At 46.7% G+C, this 24,352-nt stretch overlaps 2 protein-coding genes and 1 long non-coding RNA gene across 4 annotated transcripts; 1 reads left to right on the top strand and 2 right to left on the bottom strand.

Moving 5' to 3' along the window:
- Positions 1-3,798: 3,798 nt before the first annotated feature.
- LAG3 (lymphocyte activating 3) lies at positions 3,799-14,618 on the bottom strand. Its single transcript, XM_074269052.1, has 9 exons — positions 12,552-14,618; positions 12,132-12,218; positions 11,777-11,936; positions 10,846-11,081; positions 9,540-9,797; positions 7,852-8,130; positions 5,449-5,691; positions 5,123-5,256; positions 3,799-4,829 (listed from the first exon to the last, which is right to left on the bottom strand). The coding sequence occupies exons 2-9, from the start codon at positions 12,187-12,189 to the stop codon at positions 4,731-4,733; spliced, it is 1,467 nt and encodes a 488-aa protein (XP_074125153.1). The 5' UTR covers positions 12,190-12,218; positions 12,552-14,618; the 3' UTR covers positions 3,799-4,730.
- Positions 14,619-14,716: 98 nt separating this feature from the next.
- Positions 14,717-19,568, bottom strand: PTMS (parathymosin). 2 transcript variants are annotated; one of them, XM_074269054.1, is made up of 5 exons: positions 19,208-19,568; positions 15,866-15,937; positions 15,647-15,713; positions 15,423-15,484; positions 14,717-15,268 (listed from the first exon to the last, which is right to left on the bottom strand). In XM_074269054.1, the coding sequence occupies exons 1-5, from the start codon at positions 19,250-19,252 to the stop codon at positions 15,218-15,220; spliced, it is 297 nt and encodes a 98-aa protein (XP_074125155.1). In that variant the 5' UTR covers positions 19,253-19,568; the 3' UTR covers positions 14,717-15,217. The 2 variants fall into 2 exon arrangements, with proteins under 2 accessions (XP_074125155.1, XP_074125154.1); XM_074269053.1 differs by having other exon boundaries at positions 15,635-15,713; positions 19,208-19,558.
- A 2,341-nt stretch (positions 19,569-21,909) lies between these two features.
- On the top strand, positions 21,910-23,934 carry LOC141543580 (uncharacterized). Its single transcript, XR_012482474.1, has 2 exons — positions 21,910-22,092; positions 23,188-23,934. It is a non-coding gene; the product is annotated as an uncharacterized LOC141543580 (long non-coding RNA).
- The last annotated feature ends 418 nt before the right edge of the window (positions 23,935-24,352 follow it).

Here is a 24,352-nt window from a genome sequence, read left to right as displayed (position 1 = left end):
GCTAGACAAAAATTCTTCCTTTCACTAGCTTTCTTGACTCCACTTCTTGAGATTCTAATCCTTTTTGATTCTTTTTAATCCTCCTTAATCCTTTCATATCCTCTTTAATTGTCCTCCATCTTGCTCTTCTTTCTACTCAAAAGTAAAACCTAAACCAATATCTGGACCTAGAGATGAATATATATATATATTTTTTAATTTTCCTCAATTTTTCCTCCCTAAATTCAATCTCTCACCTTCTTCATTAGCCCAAAACTTTCCATGTCTCTTACAATATATCCTTCTCCTTATTCAGCTTGTCATCTCTTTTCCTGTTCCTTTCCTTACAACTTTCTCCCAAAGACAAAATTGAGTCTATCAGTGCCCCCCATTAACAAGACACAGTTATTCAACATACTGGACACATTTCTTTTTTTTTTTAATATAGTAAAAATGAAAAGGGCAAAAGTATTCCAACGTGTGGCCTTTTGTGCAACCCTCTCATCAAATTCCTCTTGATTACCTTCTTTATTCCATGGATAAATCCAGATAAATACAAAAAAATCTGTCTTCTTCTGAATATTGTGGAGAGGGAATAGGGGAAAGAGTGGTATCTATAACTGGACTTCAATTCTGGGCTACAAACAAGAGAAAGCTCATGAAAAACCATCTCACCAGTATTTGTCCCAGCTAGCCTCTGGTCCTTAGGTCTATATTCCTTCTATATCACTGTTTCTGCTCTTAGGTCTGTATTGCCTTTCCAGGACTGATTTTGGCTTCTGTTCACTCAAAATCTGTTGATTTTGGATTCTGTTCACTTCAAATTGAAATGTGAACCATACTAGTCTGAGTGACCCAACAATCTATTATTCCATGAAAAAGCAGTATGATAAAGTAAAGTAATGGAATCAGGAAGCTATGTCTAAGTATTTGAGCCAAGGCAAGTCAATTAAATCTTACTATATATCAGTTTCTACATATAAAAAAATATGAGGGAGTTGGACTTCACAGTCTTTCAGCTCTAAATCTATGACCCGATGATGTTAGCTCACTCATGATCGTCCACTCCCTGCCTCTTGGATGGCAATCCAGGAATCTGATGCTCAAGGTCAGGTGGTGCAGAATGGTGCACCAAACATTTCAGTCCCACTCTGAAAGGTGGAGGAATCTGTTTTTAAGGACAAAGAAAAATGAAATGGAAAACCCAAAGACCTGTAGGCCAGTGTACAGATTTCATTACTTCCTGGTGCCTCACAATTTTGTTTTTCCAATGGGAACTTTCTGGTGTTCTTATGCTCCCCAAATTGATGAAGATTGCAAAAACACCCACAGCCTATTATCTTTCTAAAATAATTATAAATAGTTGGCATTCAGAATTTTATTTGCTTTTATTTCCTATTTTGGTGGTTGTAGTTGTGATCAAGGGGTTTTTTCCCCTGTCAGAAATTACATGTCAAGTGGTGATTACTTGCCACATGAGACCCCAGGTACAGGCCTGATGGGAGCAGCACAATGGTATCAAGAGAGGACATTATCAGTCCTGCAATTTCAGTGGCCCAATGGGTTTACCTTCCATCCTTCTGTCCTATTTCCTAGCTGTATATGCCGAACACATATATTTCTTACCCATGTTCACTCTTCTCACTGATAATGTTTTTGTAGGAAAGTATGCTCCCTTGCTTAAGGGAACAATGTCTTATCGCTCCTTTTTTTTCACTAAGCTGTTCATTAGAAGGTATCCCACTACCTGTGTGTTCTAGCTCACAGATTGTACCACCCACACAATTTTTTTCAGAGTACTGGTTAGCGTTCTAGATACAGGAAACATCTTTATGTCTCCACCAAACCTTCTGGACGACTCTGTTCCCCCAACGAAGGACCAGTCCTTCCCAGATTTAGCTCCAAGGCTTTATTTATGGTGTGTATCTCCTGGTACCACTTTGCCTTCAGATCCAAGACTTTGGGAATGTATGTACATTTACAAAATTATATACTTGATAGATTATTAAACCTGAAGTCAAGAGACCTGGATTCAAATTTATCCTCTGACACTAATTAACTGAGGAATCCTTGCTTCTGATCCACATAACTTCACCTATAAATTAGGAACTTAATATTTATCCTGCCCATCTCACAGGGTATTACGAGGAAAAAACACTTAAGAAACCTTCAAAAGCATTGAGTAAATATGACAGATTAGGAAGGAAGCATTTATTAAGGGCTTATTACACGCTAGGAATGTGCTAAATGATTTGCAATAATTATCTTCTTTGATTAGGTGCTACAGCCAGAGCATTTGCATGTCTCTGTGTTTATAGAGACTTTGTGACTTTGTGTGTTTAAAAAGACCTTGAATTTTTTTTCTCCTGCAAAGGATCAAAGTTCCCTGGCAGCTGTTGACTTCTGCACTATAGCCAAAGTCCAGGGCTCTGCACACATTGCCAGTGGAAATATAGAAATGCCAAGTAGATACGAGCAGGTGGGGGTGGGGAGAGGATCTGTGTTTAGATTGTTCGCAAACAGGGGTTGGTTGGATAATGTTCCCGACCGACCCCTGGTGATGATGCTGTGTTTGCAAGATCGCATGTGCACAAACATGCAAGCCTTAGTATGACGGAGCATGATGTTTCACACATATAAAGCACATGTGATGGCTTTGTCCAGAGTCATCTTTGTGCTAAACTGCCGATTGGTGAGCTTGTAGCTATTCTGTAAACATTACTTGTAGCAGCGCCTTGTCCGGCAGATCATAACCTCCCCAAAGCCAGGAGCTCTGTCTTTTTCTGCATTCATTGATCTGTTCTTCTCCCCAGAGCACTGGGCCCAGATCCAAACTCCCGGGGAATGCCTACAACAAGACGAGCAGCATGGCGTGCCCCCTGAGTTGGGGGAGAGTGAATGGGCTGGGTAGTAGTTTGCACACTGGCTTATGTGGGCCGGCTTTCACTGTGCATTGCACTGAGCATAGATCTCTGTTGCAGTTGCTGGAGGGTGCACCCTGGACTCCCTTTGGTTTGTTTCCTAGGTTGGCCTCAGGGTGGCAGTATGTTCTCATGCCTGGGACAATGGATGGGACTTGGGGGTGGGGGTGGGGGTTCAGGGAGGAGTAAGGAGGTGTCTTTCTCTAAAGTCACAAAACCAAACTTGGCGGGAAGCCTGACTTGGCAGCTCTCCCTGTGCCTGTGAAGGTGGAGGAGGGGAATCCCTGAGGCAGTACTGCAGTGAGGTACCTAGGACAGGTAATTTAGGCAGAAGGGACACAGGAAACAGACATTGAGGGCGAAGAGAAGAAAAATGCAGAATGGTGAAGCAGGAAAAGGGCTGGAGACCAATAAGGAGATCTATTTCTCTTCCCTTGGTAGAGAGCTAGTGGGCTACAGGTAGGGATACAGTCAAGTGGTTTTCCTTTATTATAAGGGAAGATCTATGTGGAGGGGGCTATAACTATAGTGCTTTTAAAAAGGCATTAGTAAAATAGTTTTAAAAGAGAGAAAAAATATTTCAAACACAAGAGAACTCATTTCATAGCCTACCTCAAACACTTAGTAGCTGTGTGACAATGGACAAACCATTTAATGTCTCGGCCCATTTCCTTATCAGCAAAAGAGTAAAATTGAGGGTAATATCTACAGTAATTACATCAGTTATTGGGAAGGTGATGAAAGAATGTCTCAACAGTTTGTAAACTAAATGACAGATTGCATATAGATCTAGAGTCGATTTGGTTTTAATTTTTTAGAAAGAAAAAAATATCAATTAAATTTAAAACACCCCCCAAAAAAGTAGAAAGACTTTTAAAATGGTTAAGAGACAAGCAGAGAAAGTCTTGGTTTCAAGGGTAGTATTTGTAGCAGTTTAGTCATTTCAGTCTTGTCCAAATCTTCATGAACCTATTTGGGGTATTCTTAGCAAATATATAGTACTGCTATTTCCTTCTCCAGCTCATTTTACAGATGAGGAAACTGAGGCAAGCAGGGGTAAGTGGCTTCTGAGTGCCCAGAGTTACTCAGTTAATAAGTGTCTGAGGCCAGATTTGAATTTAGAAAGATAAGCCTTTCTGACTCCCAGCCCAATGTTTTATTTATTGTGATACCTAACTGCCCCCATATTTTTTTTAAAGTCAGACACAATAGTTTTATATACAATCCTTTTTCCAGTCTTTGTTTGATGACATATTTATTTTTATGTTTGTCAAGTTCATCATTAAAAAAATAGAAAATGTGTATTCTAACATGTTTTAAATTAAGGAAGTATAGATTTAGGAACAGGGTTGAAGGGTTAGAGTAGGGACTTGTTTGAAGCCTCAAAAAAAATGGCTAAGCCAAGACTAGAAGAAGAGACAGTGACAGATATGCCAAAAAAAAGACAGAGGCAGAAAAAAAAATGGAGAGAGGAAAACCAAAGGTAAATCACTTAATTTTTTTGAGCCTCCTCCGTAAAATGGAGACTGAATCATATTTGTACCATCCACTTCACAGAGTTGTAGTGAAAGTGCTTTGTAAAATTTTACAAGTCCTATAGAAATGCAATTAAACTGATGAGAAGCCAGGTGGGTCTTGGAGAGGTGAGGAATGGAGCTCTTCCAAGTCAGTAAAAGATAGGGGCAGGACAGGTTATGGAGGAACACAGGCCATCCTGCTGAGGAAGTGGTTTATTTGGTGCAGAAGGTAAGACTCCAGGAAGGAAGAAATTGCTTCTCAGAGGACTGCCCCCTCTTTATGTCAGGACCACTCCTGCCAATGTTCCAGGCTCTAACTCTGGCACGGGCATTCTGGCTCCATTTCCTCTGCTTTGCTTTGTCTTTGAGGTTTTTGAGCTGCATCTTCCAGGGCAGAAAAACTCCTGAGAAACTTGTAGGGGAAAGGAGGGATAATGACTTCAGCTCCCCCCCATCTGGCAGAATTAGCCCCTACCCATCCTTGCTTTCCCTCCCCAGCTCTTCTCTTAAACCCCAGGAGCACATTCCTGGATGCACCCCTTCCCCAGGCAGACAGGGGATAAGATCTGGGGCACGGTGGGGAGGCGAAGGTTCTTGGACAGGATCTCAGTGAGAAGAGTTCTCTTAGGAGGGGAATCTTGGGGATAGGCCCATGGACTGTGGATTTACTTTCTTGAAGATAAGAAAGTGTATTCCAGAGATTACCTGGCCCCATTGGAAGCGAAACACCGCAGCTCCCACCCCGAACAGGAGGAGAAGTAAAATGCCAAGGCTGAGGACAAGAGAGAGCTCTTTTCCTCCTTTCAGGGCTTTTGGGTTCCTCTCAGATAGTTGGGCCCCTGTAAGACAAGACACAGAGAAGGACGGGAGATTATGGTAGTTGAAGGAGGGACAGGCTGGCAGAGGCAAAGTGGAGAATAAAATTTGGGGAAAGAGCAAGACAGAAATGAGAGTTCAGGGTAGGGAATCTGGAAGAAGGGTTCAGGATTCTAGGCTAAGGTTGGGGTGTCCTAGGATTTGAGGTCTCACACCTGTGCTCTGAAGCCCCAGGTTGTAAACTACAGCTCCATATTGTTGTGCCCCTTGATATACTTGGCATTGCCACTGGTCAACCTGTAGCTCTTCATCTCCCAGCTCCAACCAAGGACCTGGTGGATTTTCCAGAGTCTGGTTGTCCAAGGAGGTCCACAGGATGTGCTCTTGCCCGAACATTGGGGTCACTTCACAAAGCAGTCCTTTTCTGGAACTTGAGGATCCAAAGGACTTAGCAGTCACTGTGGGAAATTGGGAGAAGGATCATTTGGGGACCCTGAGCTCCTTATTCTATTCTCATTCCCCTGCCATGTTCCCTCTATCTCACCACTCTCTAATTGTTCTATATTCCCCAAGGATCAGATGGGCAAGAGGAAGATTTGAGCCTGGATAAGACTAAATAGTAGTGCCATTTACAAAAATAAGGAGGTCTAGGTGGGAAACTGTGTGGGGGGAAAGGATGTCTATTTTTAGGAATACTGAGTTTGAGGCAAATAACAGGATATCTAGGATATATCCCATAGGCAGCCAGTGATAGCAAACTGAAGATCAGAAGACACATCATAGCCAAAAATAACTCTGTATACCTTATATTGTTAGTTTTCAATCAGCAAATATTTTAATATGAAACTCCTATTTATCATGACATAGAAATACCCTAGAGTTCTTAACGACCAGACAAGCAAAATCTTAGACTATGGCTTATGATGAACTGTTTACTGTTCAAGAACAGGACAACAACATTTGGAGATGTTCATCATCAATCCCAGTCATTCTCAAACACCATCTACTAGCATGAAAGGTGTTTATAAACTCTGGAAGTGGCAATAATTACATATTCTCTAAGTACTGAAGTATTTTATCAGTGCATAGGTCATCTCTTCAAATAGAATGCAACTGATTAGAGAGCAGGGACTGTTTAATACTTTTTGGTGTCCCCCATGGCATGGTGCCTCAACCAATAAATAATAAATGTTTATTACATGTCAGATTTTGTATAGAAATACCGTTTTTTTTTAAGGAAGATTCTTTTGCAGATATCAGAGTAACATCTACAAATTATATTATTCTTACATAATAATTTCTGCTATTCTTGCCAATGAATAAATGGATGAATGAATGAATGAATGAATGAATAAATGCATTCATGAATGAAATTCCTGATGATGTGTAATTATAGCATATGATCACAAGGGAAGAGGGCAGTTGTCAGTGATTCTTCCCTAGAAAAGTAGAGTAGAGCCAAGTCTTCTTGGAGCAACTTGGGAAAAAGAAGAAATCTGAGCAAGTCTGTGGGCCAAAAAATGGTAGCCCAATTTCCTGAGTCAACTTGAAGGAATTTCAGAATCAATAGTGTGAAAGCAAGAATTTTAGGGCCTGCCAATTATCACTAGTCAAATAGCTCTTTAATACTATTATTTTTTTTACATTCTTTCCCTTAAAGCTTATTCTTTTTCTATAAATAAAAACCTTCTTCTGTAAATCTAGCCCCTGACACTAACTGTGTGATCCTGGGCAAGTCATTTAACTACTATCTGCTTCAGTTTTGTCAGTAAAAGGGACAAAAGTAACAGCACCTACCTCCCAGGGTTGTTGTGAAAATTAAATGAGATACTATTTATAAAGCAATAGTAGCACAGTGCCTGGTACATAATAGGTGCTTAATAAATGCTTGTTCCTTCCCTCCCTGTATCTTCTCCTCAAACCTCAATAGAGGTTCTAGCTAGGCCTAGTGGAAGAATGGCCAGATATGCAAAACAACTAAAGAATAACGAAGGGGAGAAAGTGGAAGAGTCCTAAAAGTACAGCAGGTGTTCAAACTACTTAGGTCAGATTCGGGAATATTTAACATAGGAAAAATCCAAATGATCCTAGGGTTTTTTTTTATTTATTAATTAGTATTCCCCCAAACTTAGCACATAAATACTTGTTGGAATAGAAGCTGGAGCACCGTGATCTTTGATCAGTGGATCAATATAGAAAGTTGTTACTGTTTCACAGTTCATCCTGAACCTATGGGTCCTATTTATAAAGAGGGAATTTACAAAGTATATTCCACCTCCCTTAGCAAATCAGTCTAGCTTTTACTACAATTATTTTCTTGCAATCTCCATGTCTCATTGCTAGACATTTAAAAGCCCATTCCTCTTCTCTAGCCAAAGACTGAGAGAATCACTTATCAGGTAATATTTTTCCGAAGGTCTATGAGGCAGCTGGCACTTTCGGTACTTTACAAGGGCTAGGAAAGTAAGCAGAAGTGAACTGAGCCCCTGAACACCCTGTTCAGCATCTCATGAGGATTTATTATTAAGTGTATTCATTATTGACTATCTTGTCCACTGCCCTTCCTTCTCTAACTTCCAGAACCATAGCCAGCCTGGACCTTTTCCCTGTTTTCTGACCTGTAATGACAGCTAAGGTGACCACGGCATTGAGCTGATGCCCTTGAAAACTGAGGCTGCAGTTGTAGGTGCCTGCTTGGGCTCTGCTCACATGGTCTAGCCTCAGGGCAAAGCTGCTTTTGTCATCTCCCCGAACAAGGCAGCTGCCTCTGCCCCAAGGTAAGGTCCACTGGGCAATTAGCCCTGGCATAGTTCCTAGAGCAGGGCTGAGATGGCAGGGAAGCTCCACCTTTGATCCTTCTCCCACATACACTGTCTTCGGGGTTAGGGGCTCCAGACCTACAAAGAGGGAAGAATCCAATTTAAGGGCCAGCCACAGGGACTGGGGAAGGGAGCATAAAGATGCAGGGGGAGGGTGTGGGGAGATATATGTGTGAAAGTCGGCCTTGAAGAAGAGAGCTCAGATGAAAGAGAAGGTTCTCCCAGTCAGGAGTTATAGAGGAAAAAGCCTTCATATCTCCAGAGAGGGGGAGACACCCCCAGTCAGGAATTATGGAGGAAAAGGCCTTCATATCTCCAAAGAAGGGGAGACAGGAACTAGAGATTGGGGGGCTGAGATGAAAGAGAAGGTTCCCCCAGTCAGGAGTTATGGAGGAAAGGCCTTCATATCTCCAGAGAGGGGGAAACAGGAACTAGAGATGGGGGTGGGTGAGAGGTGGGAGGCTGAGATGAAAAAGAAAGTTCTCCCAGTCAGGAGTTATGGAGGAAAAGGCCTTCATAGCTCCAGAGAGGGAGAGACAGGAAGTAGAGATTGGGGGCTGGATGAAAAAGAAAGTTCTCCCAGTCAGGAGTTATGGAGGAAAAGGCCTTCATAGCTCCAGAGAGGGAGAGACAGGAACTAGAGACTGGGGGGCTGAGATGAAAAAGAAAGTTCTCCCAGTCAGGAGTTATGGAGGAAAAGGCCTTCATACCTCCAGAGAGGGAGTGACAGGAAGTAGAGATTGGGGGCTGGATGAAAAAGAAAGTTCTCCCAGTCAGGAGTTATGGAGGAAAAGGCCTTCATACCTCCAGAGAGGGGGAGACAGGAACTAGAGATGGGAGTGGGTGGGAGATGGGGGGCTGAGATGAAAAAGAAAGTTCTCCCAGTCAGGAGTTATGGAGGAAAAGGCCTTCATACCTCCAGAGAGGGGGAGACAGGAACTAGAGATGGGAGTGGGTGGGAGGTGGGGGGCTGAGATGAAAAGAAAGTTCTCCCAGTCAGGAGTTATGGAGGAAAAGGCCTTCATACCTCCAGAGAGAGGAGACAGGAACTAATAAGCAGAGGGGGATAACAGTACTGAGAAGTTTGGCAGCTGGACTGGTAATAAAAAGGAGGGAGAAAGATTGAGCAGGAAGTAGGAGGAGCTGAAGGCTCCAAGGAGAAGCTTCTGGGAACCCTCAACCAATTCTGGCTTCTTATTGGGTAAAGAAAAGGATGAAAACATTTGCCAAAGGAGTAGCACTCAGGGGATCATAATTACAAAGGAGAAGGCTCATGGAGGAAAAGCCTAGTGAGGTGAGCCAGGAAGAAGTTTACTAAGGCCAGGAAAGAATGATGATAAGTCTAGAGGGAAGAGTGCAAGGAGGGGGAGAAGCTGGCTTTGTCGCCAATGGGAATAAATGAGGAGATAGAGAATAAAAGAAAAAGGAAGGTTATAGTAGAAAAGGAAAAGAAATTCTGAAAGAGGGGAGTGGAGGCTGTAAGTTACCCAGGACGTTGAGGTGGTGAGTAATGGAGACATGGAATCCATCTGGATAGACAACGCAGCAGTTCCAGGGCCCAGCATCTGAGAGAGTGACATGAGGCAAGAAGAGGAGGCTCCCAAGTGGAAAATGCTGGGAAGATGGGGTTATGGGTACCCGACCTCGAGACCAGAGTACAGCTTCTGGGAGGTCAGGACGGCTAAAAGAACAGTTCAGAAGGACCAGACCTGAGATCACAATGGGTCCAGGAGGGCTGGCAGTCACTATAAGGAGGTAAAAAGACATTTTCACTCCCAGGATATTTCCACAATTACATTATCAATTCCTTCACAGTCTCATACTCTGAACTATGCACCTAGCACCTAGCACTGTGTCCTAGCACATAGCAGGTATATCTCATGTATGAATTAAATCATATTTCTTACCCATCCCACTCTCCTAGCCCACCCATAGGCTCCTCCCTGCCCTTTCTCTCCTGCTACAAAGTATGAATAAATCATATTCTGGTCCCTCATTTTGGATGAGGAGTCTTAAATCCCTCCTGCACACTCTGAGTAGGAAGAAGATAATGATACAATGTCTCCACCAGTCTTCTCTTAATTTAGCTCACCTCTGACCCCACCCTCTTCTTCCTCTCCCCCAGAATTTTTTTTTTTCTCTATGATGTGGTTTCAAGGTTTCTGGAGTGGGGGTGGGGAGTGATGCTGACAGTGAAGGCTCCTCATATGCTCTGTCAAATTTAAAGTTAGTCTTGGGAAATGATCCCAAGGTCCAACTTTAAGGTCAGGAAATTGAGGTCTAGGAAAGTTAAATGGTTTGCCTGAGACCATCACAGCTAGTTAAGTGGCAGAGCCTGGATTTGTCTATCAGGGTAGGAGACTCCAGTCCCTGATCCTGGTCCTTCCCCTGTCTTTCCTGCCCCCAATCTCTTATTACCCCCTATCTCTTTCAGCCTTGCTCTGGATTACAGGATAGTCGTGTGTCACCTCCCATAAAGGCAATAGCTGAGAGATCAGGTTTACTTCCTATTAATACTTCTAGTTCATGTTCTTTATTATCCACATTCTTATTACCTATGTCATGTTAGGCAAGTTACCTCTCAGTCCTCAGTTTTCTTATCTGAAAAATGAGGGAGCTCAACTAGATCACCTCTAAGGACAGCAATAGCTCTAAAACCATGATTTGTCCTGTCCTTTCCTTAAAGACCCTAACCTGAGAGGTTCTCTCTCTGAACAAGCTCTCAGGAGGTTGTAACCTCGTTCCTCCTTTCCTGGCCCAGCTTCCCCAGTTCATTGCCTCCCTCTTACCTACCAGAGGCTTGGCCAAAGCGAAGGCAAAGGTGACATTGCAAATCATCATTCTCAAATTGGACCCGGGCTCTGTACTCCCCAGCATCTGTGAGCCGAGCCGGATGCAGCCATAGTGAGAAGTCTCCCTGGTAGAGGCCGAGCCTTCCCAGTTGCAGCCTGGATTGTAGGGAAAGCCTAAAGCTCCGCAAACCACCTGGCCCCACCCTGAACACTGTGTACCATCTGGCCTGGGGGGTCCTGTGGAAGGAAAAAGGATAGAGGAGCCAGAAAGAAAGAGATAAATTATCTGAGAGAAGGGATGATACCTAAATTATAAAGACAAAGATAAGGTTTGGGGTTGATGGGAAAGAAAAGAAAGAGAGATAAAGAAGAAATCACAGAAGCTTAGAGCTGGGATCCCTTAAAGATAATCTAATCCTTTCCTCTCATTTCACAGATGAGAAAACTAAAATGCAAAAGGGAAATGTCACAGTCACCACATACTCATTCCAGTTCTTTTTCCGTTACATATATGAAGGAGGGGGAGAGTGATGGGGACAAGGAGACCCCAAGAGAAGTGATTAGATTGTTATTGAACAAAAGCAGTCCATAGGACGCTAGAATGGCAGGGGCCCATTTCTTAAGGAGAGCGATATTGAAATAGGTAGGGGGTAATAAGAGACTGGGGGTACGAAGTAGAATCCAGGCTACATAAGCTAGAGCATCTCCAAGGGAGGGAGGGAATTAAAAAATAGGCAAGGCCAGGCAAAAGAGACAAGAAGGAGAACATGAGGGGAAATGACTGGAAAGTTTCGGAAGCTGAACAAAGGGCCTAGACAAGGGAACAAACCGTGACAGCCGGGGAGGAACAGTATAATTTGAGGGGGAAAGAGTTATCAGTATAGTTTGATTTGGGATTTAGATATTTGGGTTTCTGAGTTTGAGCTCCATACCTGTCCTGCCAGCGCTGCCAGGTGACAGTCACCTTCCAAATAGAACTATGCCCCCGAGAGAAGTTTTGTTGGATGCTTGAGAGGATGCAGGGGAGTTGAACAGGGAAACCCTCTTTGCCCCACACCACCTGGACTTCTTTGCTGGGCATTTGAGTCCCTGCTGTAGAAAAAGAGAAGCTGGGGAAATTGAGGTAGAAACTGGGGACAATGACTCCAAATTCCAGGGACAGGTAAATCTACCTGAGGAAAACTCTAAGACAACCCACTCAAAGCTGTGGCAGTCTCCAGGTAATCTTGTGGAGAATTCCATCCACCCAATGCCAAGTATTCAGACTAGCCCCTCTCTGCAGCTTACCTCTGGCAACCAGCAGCAGTAGCAGAAATTGAGTTAGGGATCTCACCTCCCACAGCATCTCTTCTTCAAGGAGGCCTGGATAGAGCCCTCCAAGAAAGAACAGGATAGAGATGAGAGGAGGGAGATGTAGGGAGGAAGAGGATGTCAGGAGGAAGATAGAGCCTGAGATCAGGTGGCAGGAGATAGAGGTAGAAAGCAAGAAATAAGAAGACAAGAGGAATGGAGAGAGAAATCAGGTGAGAAAAATTCAGAGGGGGTTGAAGGAATAAAGACCAAAGAGAGAAGTGCTGGGATGGAGTACTTCTCTGATGTCTTGGCTTCCCAGTAGCAATGATAACTCCTCTGAGGACCTTGCCCCCTCACCTCCTCCTCTTTCTCCCCCACAGTCCCCACTTCCCCTCCCAATTGCCCCCCTCCTACCTCTTCTGGGGCTCACTGTTTCGATTCACATCGGAAAATGTGAGGGGGCTGATTCCCAGCAGCACCAATCCCCGCCCCTCCTGTTATTGTCCCCTTGTTTACTTCTTTCTGTCCTGGGTTCACCTCCCTCCCTAACCCCAAGGCTTCTCTCTCTGTCCTTCACTCCCCCACCCAAAGGCATTCCAAACCTGCCCATCATCTACACTTCCCTATTAAAATGTAATCTCCTTTAGAGAAGGGATGGTTTCATTTTTTGTACATATGTCCAGTACAATGTCTGACACATAGATGCTTAACAAATACTTGTTGATGAATCGAACGACTGATTCACTTCCGTGTAAAGACCCTTCTTTGGTTACCATTCCTTTTCTTCATGTCTTTTGCCTATTTGCCTATTTTCCTCACCCCTACCTCTACCTAAGATTTCTCCAAACTTAATTCTCTGATCCATAAATAAACATCACGTCCCCCTGTGTTCCCAGGAAACAGGCAAATGGGGAATCAGCACTACACTCCAGAGGAAGATAGAGTACAATGGCTGCCTCCCCTGCCCACCTGGTCTGCTACTAAGATCACAGCATTTAGAAAAGGTGAGGATCTTAAGAAATTGTCTGGTCTAATCTTTCTATTTTATATGAAGAAACTGAAGCCCAGAGAAGTTAAGTGCTTTGTCCAAGAAAAGAAGTAGGAAATAGCGATTGGAATTTGAATCCATATCCACTGCCTCCAAATCTGGTGTTCTAGTTAATGCACTGTTGCTGCATGTCTAGAGTTCTATTGGAAGCCAGTGGGGTAAGGAAAGACCTTGAATGGAAAGATGAAGCCCGATGAGTCAAAATTGCCTCTTAAGCCACCCCTCCTGATACCTCACGTTTCTTTCATCCCAAGCTGGTCCTGAACCAAGGAGAGGAGAAATGAGACCGCATAAGACAAAAAGATGCTAAGAAACAGTTGTAGAGGAAAAAAAAAAAAACCTTAAAAGACAAACACAAGAAAAGATGGATTTCAAAAGAGAGAAAAAAGGAGGGGCATTTAAAGTACAAGGAGAAGCCTTCCCAATTTGTTTTCCTATTCTCTTTCCCCAATCCAACTCAGATACAAAGGTGCACACACACCCGCTCTTGCACGCCTGTGCGTGCACACACACACACACACACACACTCCACCCAGAGTGTCAGAATATAGGCTGAGAAATCCTCCCCTTTTCCAATAGAGAAAATGATATTAATAATTAATTTTAATAATAAAAAAGTAATTCATATATATAAAGGTTTATATTTACAGAGGATATTATACATGTTACTTTAATTGCTCTCAATAAACTCTAGATGCAATTATTATTATTCTCATCTCACCCATGAACAAACTGAGGCTTCAAAAGGCAAGAGCTGGGACTCAAAGCTCCAAATCCTAACTCTTAGTGGAGGTATCTTTCCACTGCACCAGTGGCTAGGGAGATGGAGTAGCTCCAGAGGAAGACTCGAAAATTTCCTGTAGTTTACATTGGCTCCTTAAATTAGAGGGTCCCAACGCAAAGCCCTCATCTTTGCCTCATACCCCTTTTCCTTGTGGCAACAAGCATACACTATTCCCCTCTCTCATTAGAACTTCCTGTCTTAAGCCTTCTTGTATTTGCCTGGGTCAGCAAAATTGCCAGTCTCGGTAGCTTTATGCTCCATTCGGCATTATGTCTTTGTGAACGTTGTATGTCAGTGCACATACAGGTATGTGAGGGAAGCAGGAAAGGAGAGGAAGCAGGGCATGGGAGAGGGAGGCAAAGGGCATGCCCAAGAAATCTTCAGATCTACTTCCTGTCACAGAGTGAAGAGGGCCCAGGTGTGTCAGCCCCTATCCTGGCCCTGGGTTCTTCTTTTGATTAGGAGGCGGTAGAAGAAAGGACAGGAACGTTGGTAGACCGCAACGTGTAAAAGATTTCCCACATATTCCCTTTCTACTGTGGATATCCAGCACCTGTGTTTGGTGGGTCTCTCATGTTTTTCAGGTGTATGGATAGCTCCGATGAGGGGAGAAGAATTAGGGGAAGGAGGATGGTTATTTCATTGTCCATGAAGAGAGGACGGCTCCCCCCCCCCCAGCCCAAAATTGTACCTTTGTCCCACCCCACATACACACACACTTGTCAGCCGGGAGAAGAAGGAGGCAGGTTAAAAACAGAAGCGCGACCATTTCTTTATTAAATTATACAAAAAGGATAAAGGGGAGAGGGGGCAGCTGTGGGGCTCAGCCCCAACCCCAGCCTGGTGCTGTGAGGGGGTGGGGAATCTGAGGGAGATCCAGGGATCAGGCAGGGAGAGTGGGAGAGAAGGCAGAAGGGGAGATTTAGGAATGTGGAAAGGGGTAGAATTGGATTTTGAAGAATCAACTGGGGGATGGGAAGAGATATGAGGATATGGAAAAGAAGAGTAGTCTGGGGATCAGCTGGGAAGCTCAGGGATGGGGAATGTTCAGGAGGTGAAGGAATGGAGAGGTAAAAATTGGAATACCTGGAAAGGGAACAGTAAGAAGGCTGGGGAGAATAGGAGGGGGACAGCTCTGGGGAGGAATCCAGAACAGGGAGCCAGGTGAAAGGCCGCTGCACTTATCCCTCCCCATCTCACTTCCAGGCCCATGGGGTCCTCCCCACCCTCAGCCCAGACGACTGAGGCTCACACCGATGCCCCGTTTTCTGTCTTCTGCCTTTTAGGATCGGCTTCATCCTGCAGAGGGAAAAAGGATCCTCATGAATGCAAAAGAAGCAGGATTTGTTTCTAGTCCCAGCTCTGTCCCATACTCCAGAGAATCTTGGTTCAGACTTGAAAAGGGCCCCAGGATCTGTCATTTCCCCCTCCAATCCCTGGACCCAGCCCCAACCTCATCCTCAGCAGCTCTCTTCAGTGCGGGCCCTTCGTCATCATCTTCCTCTTCTTCCTCATCTGTGAAGCCAGAAATTGGTCACTGTGGAGGGGCAAAGGTCATCTCCAGAGACCACTGGAAGTTGCCCCTGACCCTTGCTTCAGTTCTTCAACTCTGACTTGATTCTACTTCCATCGACCCCCATCATCCCCGACACTCTTTGATCTCACCTTCCTCCTCACCCTCATCATCATCTTCTCCATCCTCTGCAGTCTCCTCCTCCTCCTCTTCAGCTCCATTCTCCTCCTCCTATGAGTACCAGAAAACCAGATCACATTGGTTGGGCATGCACCCAATAGATTAGTCCCGGGGATGGGGGGGAGGGTAGACAAAAAGGTATCTCAGGCAATAGCTCCCCCAAGGTTTCCTAGTGGCTCCCTCCCCTCCCCTCCCCGCTGTACCTCCACCACGTCTTTCTTCCTCTCTTTCCGACTAGTCTTCTCTTCTACTTTTTCTTTCTTCTCCTTCAGGTCCTGTGGAAGAGGGAACAAACGGCTCATCTGTGTCTTACCACAAAAGTGAATTGCCTTGAGAGCACTGTCCTGTTCCCCCTAGCTCCCAACCTCAAGCAGAAAGCCTAGAGGGCATTGGTTCGGTGTGACAAAGCGCCCAGTGCCCCTTCATGTGGGACAGGAAAGGTGCCAAGTTTTACTCTAAACTCCTCCTGGAAGGCCGAATGTGGGAACGGGAGCGAGAAGAAACAGAAGCCCGTCACCTTGGTGGCTCGCTGATTGCCACCTCCCTGAACACCCCCACTCCCCACCCCCCAGCCCCCCTTTGAGTGGCTGAAAAGCTCAGCTCAGCAAAGCAAATCCCTTCCATCTGCTCCGGCCCTTAATGCCCCACCCCCTCCCAATGTCCCTCCTCCTCCGCCCGGCCCCCTCCCACTGCCCACCCCTCCGCCTTTTGTCTACCTCTGGGGCCTCTATCTGCATGTTTTCTCTGGAGCATCGATCCCCTCTAACCCCCCCCCACCTCACCGCCTCCCCCAGCTTCTCTCCCTTTTGGTCTCTTCCTTTGTCGCTCTGTGTCTCTGTCTCTGTGTCTCCTTTTCATGCCGGGTGTTCCGCTAGACATTCTACCCGAACAGAAGCAGCACTCCGCTAGTGCCCTCCTCAGCGCCCCAACTCGCGTATGCTAGTCCCAAACTGGGTCACAAGGTCAAGTGTCTTTCCCTGACTCCAGGCTCTCCTCCCTTCGGCAAAGTTGGAAGGGGGGGTTAGGGTAGGAGGTCAAGCGGGGGATGGGCGCGGGGATGGGGAAAGAAAAGGAGAGGAAAAAAAGAAAGGATGCAGAGAAGACTCAGTGCAATAAAAAGATAGGTAGCTTTGGCCCGAGGCCAGGGAACAAGTCGGGGTGGTCTAAGAATACAGATGGGGTGGGGGTGGGAGGGAGCCTAGCTTAGGCTCACCCTGCCATGACCCGCTGTCTTCTTTACCCCAGAGACTCGGCACTCTCCTTTAGCCAGTCCCTGCTCCAGGTCCCCTGGAAGTGACTCCTGTCTTTAGAAGAGTAAGAATGAACACCTTAAGTCCTCCCTCTCACCCCCTTCCAACTATGAGGATATTTTATTTATTTTTGGTATCGCTTTAATTTTCTGTGCGCCTCAGATTCCACACATGTTTACTTCATTCTGTCTATGAGTAGGTCACTCTGTATGTCCCCATTCTGAGAGGAAGATTAGAAGGGGGGCCTAGAGAGAGTTACATTTGATTGGTCTATTGAGACTCTCTTCCTCTCTCCATGAGGAAGCACCTACTCTTTCCTTCTGTTCTTCAGGCTGGCGCCCCTAATACCCTGCTTCTCTACCCCCACTTCCCAGCCACATGGTCTGCAGGTCATTTCTGCCACCTCTTGTTCTTCTCCCCAGGGACAGGGATGGTCTTTCATCCCGGTGTCAGAAAGCTGAGATTCTGCTCCCTGCTCTCATACTATTTCCCCGGAGGCCCTGAGCCTCTTGGGCTATGGTCTGAGTTTCCCATCTGGGTCAGGGGAGATAAGGGAGGAAGGCAGGGGAAAGAGCTACAAAGTGCCAGAGGAGGTCAAAGTCCGTGGGGCTGAGTCCTCTCCTCCTGTCACCCCTGCCTGGCTTGGTCACTGTCTGTCCCAGGCTTTTTTTTTTTTTCCCTCCCCCCAAGAGGGGTAAAAGGCCCTAGTGCTACTAAGCTTTTTCCGTGCCAAGCATTCTCTGGCCTCATTTACACACTTCTGCCCAAACACTGACACAGACAGACACTGATTCAGATACACACACAGAACCAAAGAGCAGTCCCCGAGCTACAGCATACACAGAGACACATGGCCTGGTGTTTGGGCATCTTCTCACGGTACGCACCGAGCCCACAAACAGCACAACAAAGACTCTGTGCATTCATGACCTCCTCTCCTCCTCCCCCGCCCCGGCCCGGCGTGGCTCTGGAATCCCAGATTTACAGCTTCGAAAGCCGCCTAGAGCTGCTCCAACTTCCCCGCGTTCCTGGCTCCGAGAGCCGCTTGGGCCAAGGTCACCCAGCTGGGGAGTGAATGGGGACTACAGCAGCGCCCGTCTCCTCATTCCTAGTTCGGAGTTCTCTCCGCCGTAACAAGCGGCCCTGAGGCGGCCCGATCCGTCCCCGCACTGACACCGCCGGACCCATCACTTCCCCCAGGTGCCGACCCCGGGCTCGTTTCACATAAACACCTAACTCCGTCACATGCCGTCCCCCAGAGTGTACTTTGTTAGAATCCCCCGAACACAGAAGCAAAAGAATGTGAGAGACCAAGGACAGAAACACACACATCTTCCCTCCCTCCCCCACTGCCTTTAATCCCATTGGTTCTGCCTCCTTTTCTTTGCCAAGCCTCAGGGAGGCCTCCACCCCCAGCTCTCCAGGCTCCAGGTCCCCAGTTCTTGGCTTCCAGCCTCTAAACCTTGGCCCCATTAATTTCCACATCGGCCCTCTGACAGGACTCGGCAAGCTCCGAGGAGAGGAGGAGAGGAAGACCAGAGAGAGGAAGTTGTAACGGAATGCGGGCCAGGGGCGAAGGGATGGCGTGCCCAGATTTCACCTCTCCTTCGCGCTTCCCTTTCTGCCCAAGGTATCCCCATCCCTCCGACACGGGGACGGGCTCGATGGCGGGGAGAGGAAGCTAAGGGCTAGCTGCGGGAGACAAACGGACACAGAAGGAAGGGGAGGAAGACCGAAGGCGGACAGCCAGGGGCTTTCGCCTCTGGAAAGAAGGGGGGGTAGCGCGGGGGGGGGGGGGGGAGAAGGGAAGCGTCCCCTCGAGGCTCCTGATCCACGAGTGGGTCTCAAACCTCTCACCGGGAGTCAAGGTGAGGACGGAGCAAGAAGAGTAAGAGACTAAGGAGCCGCACGCGAGGTGAAAGAAAAAGTGAGAATGAGCGGGGCGCGAAGGAGAAAGCGGCCAGGTCAAGGAGGGGCAGCCGGGGAGACCAGTGGGGACTTTGGGGTCTCCGGCTGGCAAAGCAGCCCTAGTGGCGGCGGACGGAGAAGCTAGAGGGCGCTGGCGGGAGCCGAGGGGACCCGGGGTATGGAGAGCCAGGCTCCCGAGCGGGCGGCGGGGGAGGGTGCCCATGGCACAATCCAGAAGCTGTTCGGGAGCCGAGGGGGGTCGGGGAAGGAGAGGGGAGAGAGGCAGCGCGAGGTGCGGAGAGAGGGAGGGGGCGGCTGGGGGCGCACGGAGGCGGTGGGTCCGCGGACCCCGAGGTGACAGGGCTCAGCTCCCCGAGCCCCCGGTACCTTGGCGCTGAGCTCAGGCGCTGTCTCCACGCTCTTCTCCGACATGGTGCCGGGGCCGGGGCAGGCAGGGAGCCGGGGTCCCGGATCCCGGGAAAAGGGAGCCCCTGGACGGCTGGAGGGGGGGGAGATGTCCGGTGGCGGCGACTGCGCGCTCTGCAAGCTCCGACCCCCCGAACGAAGACGGAGAGCGGGGTGGGGCGGGGGAGGGTCTGGCCCGGAGACCCGCAGAGAGCTGTCCTTCCTTCAGCCCGCAGGTGCACGGCTTTCGGTCCCCAGGTCCCTAAGCTCGTCGCCCCCGCACCAGCAGAGCCGCCGCCGACCAGCCGCTGCCGCCCACGGCCAGGGAACCCGCTTATAAGGCGGCGCTGCCCGACGGGAGGGGCTTCCCAGGGGTGGGGCAGGCGGGAGCTGGGAGGAGAGGGGAGGAAAGGGAAGGCGAGGCTAGGAAAGGAAAGGGGAGGGGAGGGAGATGTAAGAGGAGGTTGGAGAGGTGGGGATAGGAGGATGGAAATAAGGGGAGGAGGAGAGGGGAGAGGAACAGAGAAAGAAGAAATCGAGAGAGAAGAGCGACGCACTGGGAAAGAAGAGACAGAAGACAGAGGGAAGTGGGAGAGAATGATAAAAGGAGAAGGCAGGGAGAGACAAAGAGTCAAAAGTCATACAGGGAGAGCGAGCGGAGACTGAAACTGGAGAAAGGATGAGGCCGAGGGAAAGAAGGGAAAAGGAGAAAAAGGAGTGGAGTGGGAAGGGGTGGGGCTCTTGTTAGGTGGGCTCTCTCCAGATTTCGGATTTGGATTTCGGAGGCAGTCCTTTAGCGATGGGCTAAGAGAGAGGGCCAGAGGACGCGACAACCTTTCCTTTCAAATATATTTATTATCAAACGTTAATCAGGAAAATCTTTTCTATTTTCAATCATTTGAACAAAAAGTATTCAAGTTAATACATTATCAAATGAGATCATCAAAGTAAAGTGCTTTGCAAACCTTGAAGTGCTGACATTGATACGTGACCTGTCATTGTTGATATTATTGCCACCCAAAAAGCTTTAGAAGAGAGGCCCCGAGAGCCAAGCTGGGTGGGGGCAGGTGAGAATAAGGCAAGTATTTGACTGCTATGGCAAGAGATCAAAAGCCTGAGAACAGAGGAGGAAAGAGCTTCTCCCAAACTTAACTTCCTGAGCCTGGCCTTCCCTCCCTATTCCCACTCTTTTCTATTGGTACCTTGGGGGAGGAAGGTAAAGGTTAGGATGGTTCACCCTTTTAGTGGAAGAGTGAGAATTTGTGATCCCAGTTCTATTTACTTCACTCTTGCTCTGAGAAACATCCAGACTCTCTTTTCCATGAACCTGTGTTTTTTTCCCCATCTTCCTATCTCCTTATTCTTCTCAACTAATACTCTTCTCCTTGTCTCGTTCTTTGTATTCACCTCTTCTTTTGCTCCCCCCTTACTAATTCCCATTATATTTTCCCTATATCCACTTGAAACTTGACTTTTCATTGCATTTCATCTTCTCTCCATCCTTTCATGTCATTTTATCACCTGACCTTCTCTGAAATCCTTTCCCTATCCACCTCTCCTCTCATTCTTTAAATTCTCCACCCATTTTTGCTTTACCCAGGCAGCACTCTTACTTGCCTTCTGTTTTATCTGGACCTTCTCAATCTCAGCTATTTCTCTCCATTCTGCTTAAATTTTTCCTTACCTTTTCTTTCCCTCTCCCACTTCTAGAGGAAATCGGTATTTATTAAGTGCCTACTATGTGCCAGGCACTGTGCTAAATTCTTCCTAAATCTCACTTGATAAAACGAAGTCTCTCTTTCCAAATAGCTCCTCTTCCTCTCTACAGTCAATCGCCATATTCTTATCCTTTCTCTTTTCCTCATTCTTTCTCCATCTCTCTTTGAATCCATGACTTGTAGTTTTTGGATTCTAATCTCATCCCATCTCAGTCATTCTTTTCCCTTGAACCTTAAATAATCCCAGTCTCATCCGAATGTTTAGGATTAGGATTGCCCAAACTCAAGCTTTCTGAACAATTGAGAGTATGCTTATAGAGGGGAGAAAAGGTCTGGGATTCAGGGGAGGAAGTTTTACGTGTTTGTTTATCCTTGTGTTTTCTACCATTATTTTTCCTCGTAATTTTCTTTATTATTTTCACTTGAATAAGGTTTTAATGTTATTACAATGATTAGTAATCACTATGTTATTAATTCTAATAAAGAACTATCATTACTATTTATTGTGTGTGGAAATAAATCATCTGCGGCTCTATCTATCCTGTTCTTCCCTCATTCTGTCTTGGGGCTCTCCTCTTTTCTCCATCTTTTCTTCCGTGGATCTTCTTTTTCCCTATGCCAGCCTCCCTTGGTCTTTCTTTGCCCTTACAATGTCTGTTTGTCCCAGCTCTGCTTGTCTGTCCACCTTGCTACTAAGCCTTTCTCAGTCTTTTCTCTTAATTTTCTTTCTGTTCTCACCATTTTCCTCTCTTCCCTTCCTTTCTCTCCCTAAATACATCACTCTCTCCTCTTCCCTCTCCATCTCGTTCTCCTTGTCTCCCAGTTTCTCGCACCCTCTCCCTGTCACTCTTCTATCTTCTCCCTCCTGCCGCCCGCCTCCAGTCCCCCCTTCCCCGCCTCCCAGCCCCGCCTGCTGTCTCGGACGCCCCGCTGGGTTCTTACCCCGGTTGCCCGGGTAACCACCCCGCCACACACTCTGGTCACCTCCACCCTATCTCTCCCGCCCCCCGCCCTCCCACCACCTTCCACCACCCTCCATCCACCTTCCTCCAATTTTTCCCAAGAGCCAATGGGAACACTGTTGCCAGGTGGAATGCTCATTTGAATCAGCCAATCCCGGTACCCATCCGCTTGTCCTGCCTTATATGGGTATGTGAGCGGGGCCAGCCCCCTCCCCCCCTCTCCAACCCCTTGGGGGCTTTGGCCCCCCAATTACCCGCTTCTTACCGCCCCAATGCACACCCCTGATTAAGGACCCCTTCTCTCAATCCCCCATAAGGAGTTTTAGTCCCCATTTCTCCAACGGGGGCTGTCCATGAGCGCTGTAGGATGTGGGCTGGGCCCCTGGGGCGGGAATGGGAATGGGGTGGGATTGGGGAAGGGGCGGAGGGGGCTGGGATTTTTGCCCAGGGAGGGGTGTCTGGGAGCCGAAGCAGCTGCAGTGGAAAATTCCAGGGAGATGGAGGCGAGGAGCAGAAGCGGACGCCGGGAATGCGCCCCCGAGGCCCCCTAGAGCCCCGGAGATTCAGGGAACTGGGACACCAGGGTTCCAGAGGAGCAGAAGCGGAACTAGGAAGCAGGAGGCCCGGGTTCCATCCCGTTTCTGGGAACGGGGTGGAGGGAGGCGCCGCCGTCCTCTACCTGAGAGAACGGGCAGCAGCCCCGGAGGGTCGGGCCTCCCTAGGAAGCAGGTCGGTTCTCCCCGGGCCCCGGAAGGCCTCCGCTTCCATCTTAATTCCAGGCTTCTCTGCAAAGGTCGCGAGAGCGAGCGTGTCTATCCATAAGTAGGACAGAGTAGGAGACGTGGTCACAAGGCTGCTCTTCGCCATAGACTACCTGGCTGTGTCCGAGGCTCTTCTAGACCATTCTGGATAAATGCACTCTCCTGTGGGGGTTGTCCCCCTGGAGGGAGATAGTGAAGAAAACTCATTTTTTTAAAAATTCTGTTCAGAGGATAATGAGGAGAGGCGCCATGGAATGGCAGAAGAGAAATTTTCTCAGGCTGCTGTGTGGCCATTATTCCCATCCGAATCATTCCCATCTCATTCTTAGCGACATCTTTTCCTCCTTACCTTCTTTTCCCTTTGTTCTCTTTTTGGTTCTTATTTCAAACATATCTTAGAATAACCCTGATCCTAAAAAAAAAAAAAAAGAGTTTGAAGTTAAAGTTCATCAAAGGTTATTTTCCTCCCCGTCTCCCCTTCAGCTTTTTCCTCGGCTGTTGCTAGTTTTTTCTCTTTTCAGATAATAAGCTAGAGCATTGCTGAAGGTGATGGAGCTCCTTCTGAGGCCCAAACAAGCCTAATGATCAAGAGAGCGCGCTGCCTGCCTAAGGAGTGCCCAATAAATAAGAATTCATCGCAACATTGTCACAGTTACAAAAATAGTTAATAGAGCTTGAGACGAGGCTATTCATCGTCATCATCATTCCTAACAAAACTAGGCCAACTTGCACCCATTTGCTTGGTCTGCCTCCCCATTTCTAGGTAGCAAGTCTAAATCCCTCTCCTAAAGTTCCAGACAGTGAATGCTCCACCCCGCTGCCATTAACTTTTATTACTGTGTCCTCAGGTCAGGACGGTCTCTCCTCCCTGTTCTGTAGTGTGGAATGCTGTCTCCCCTCCTCCTAGATAAATCCTATCCACTGATCTGATTCAAATATATAAGGACAAAAAAAATTCCTGAACAGTGAAATGAAAGACAATTCCCAAAGGAAAAACAACTAAAGTTATCAACAACAATGTGAGGGGAAATGTCCCAACTCACTAATCGGAGAACAATGAATGCTTGGAAAGAAAATGACGATGGTTGGAAGTGCTGATGGAAGATAGGCACTAGAAGTAGAGCTATAAATTAGTCCACCCTTTCTGGAAAGCAGTTTGGAATTATAGCCCAAAAGTAACTAAACTCTACATAATCTTTTGACCCAGTAATACCACTAATATGCCTTTATTTTAAAGAAATAAAAGAAAGATGAAAAGACCCACAAAAGTATTTATGGCAGGTTTTGTTGTAGTAAAGAACTGGAAACTGAAGGCGTGTCCAACAATTGGAAAATGGATGAACAAATTGTGATATAGGAAAGTAACAGCAAGTTAGTAGTAGAAGAAATTGTGAAAGGGACAGTTCCATGGAAACATAGGGAACAGGAAAACTTGTATGAACTGATGCAAACAAATCAGCAGAATCAAGCAGAACTATTTGTATAACTATAATAACATTGTAAAGAAAAGTAATTCCCAAACAAACATAAATGAAATGACCAGTCATACTAGATCTATGCTAGTTTCGGTGCAGAATGAGACAGAGACATACATTTTTTTAGTTTGTTTATATATATATATATATATATATATATATATATATATATACATATATATATATATATATATATATACCTTTTTATTTA

This window comes from Sminthopsis crassicaudata, chromosome 5 (genome assembly GCF_048593235.1).
Source record: "Sminthopsis crassicaudata isolate SCR6 chromosome 5, ASM4859323v1, whole genome shotgun sequence".
In the NCBI taxonomy this organism is placed as follows: Eukaryota; Metazoa; Chordata; class Mammalia; order Dasyuromorphia; family Dasyuridae; genus Sminthopsis; species Sminthopsis crassicaudata.
Note: the sequence above shows the minus strand (reverse complement) of the source record. Positions and strands in the feature narration are given on the sequence as shown.

What these genes read in the sequence shown, in the direction of transcription:
- LAG3 (XM_074269052.1), bottom strand. Translation starts at nt 12,189, where the DNA reads ATGCTGTGGGAGGTGAGATCCCTAACTCAATTTCTGCTACTGCTGCTG. An exon ending in TGGCAGCGCTGGCAGGACAG is followed by an intron (nt 11,082 to 11,776) that starts GTATGGAGCTCA and finishes TTCCTTCCACAG; the next exon opens with GACCCCCCAGGCCAGATGGT. An exon ending in TTCGCTTCCAATGGGGCCAG is followed by an intron (nt 4,830 to 5,122) that starts GTAATCTCTGGA and finishes TTCCCCTACAAG; the next exon opens with TTTCTCAGGAGTTTTTCTGC.
- PTMS (XM_074269053.1), bottom strand. Translation starts at nt 19,252, where the DNA reads ATGTCGGAGAAGAGCGTGGAGACAGCGCCTGAGCTCAGCGCCAAG. An exon ending in CGCCTGAGCTCAGCGCCAAG is followed by an intron (nt 15,938 to 19,207) that starts GTACCGGGGGCT and finishes CCTCTTCCACAG; the next exon opens with GACCTGAAGGAGAAGAAAGA. An exon ending in AGAGAGCTGCTGAGGATGAG is followed by an intron (nt 15,269 to 15,422) that starts GTTGGGGCTGGG and finishes TTCCCTCTGCAG; the next exon opens with GATGAAGCCGATCCTAAAAG.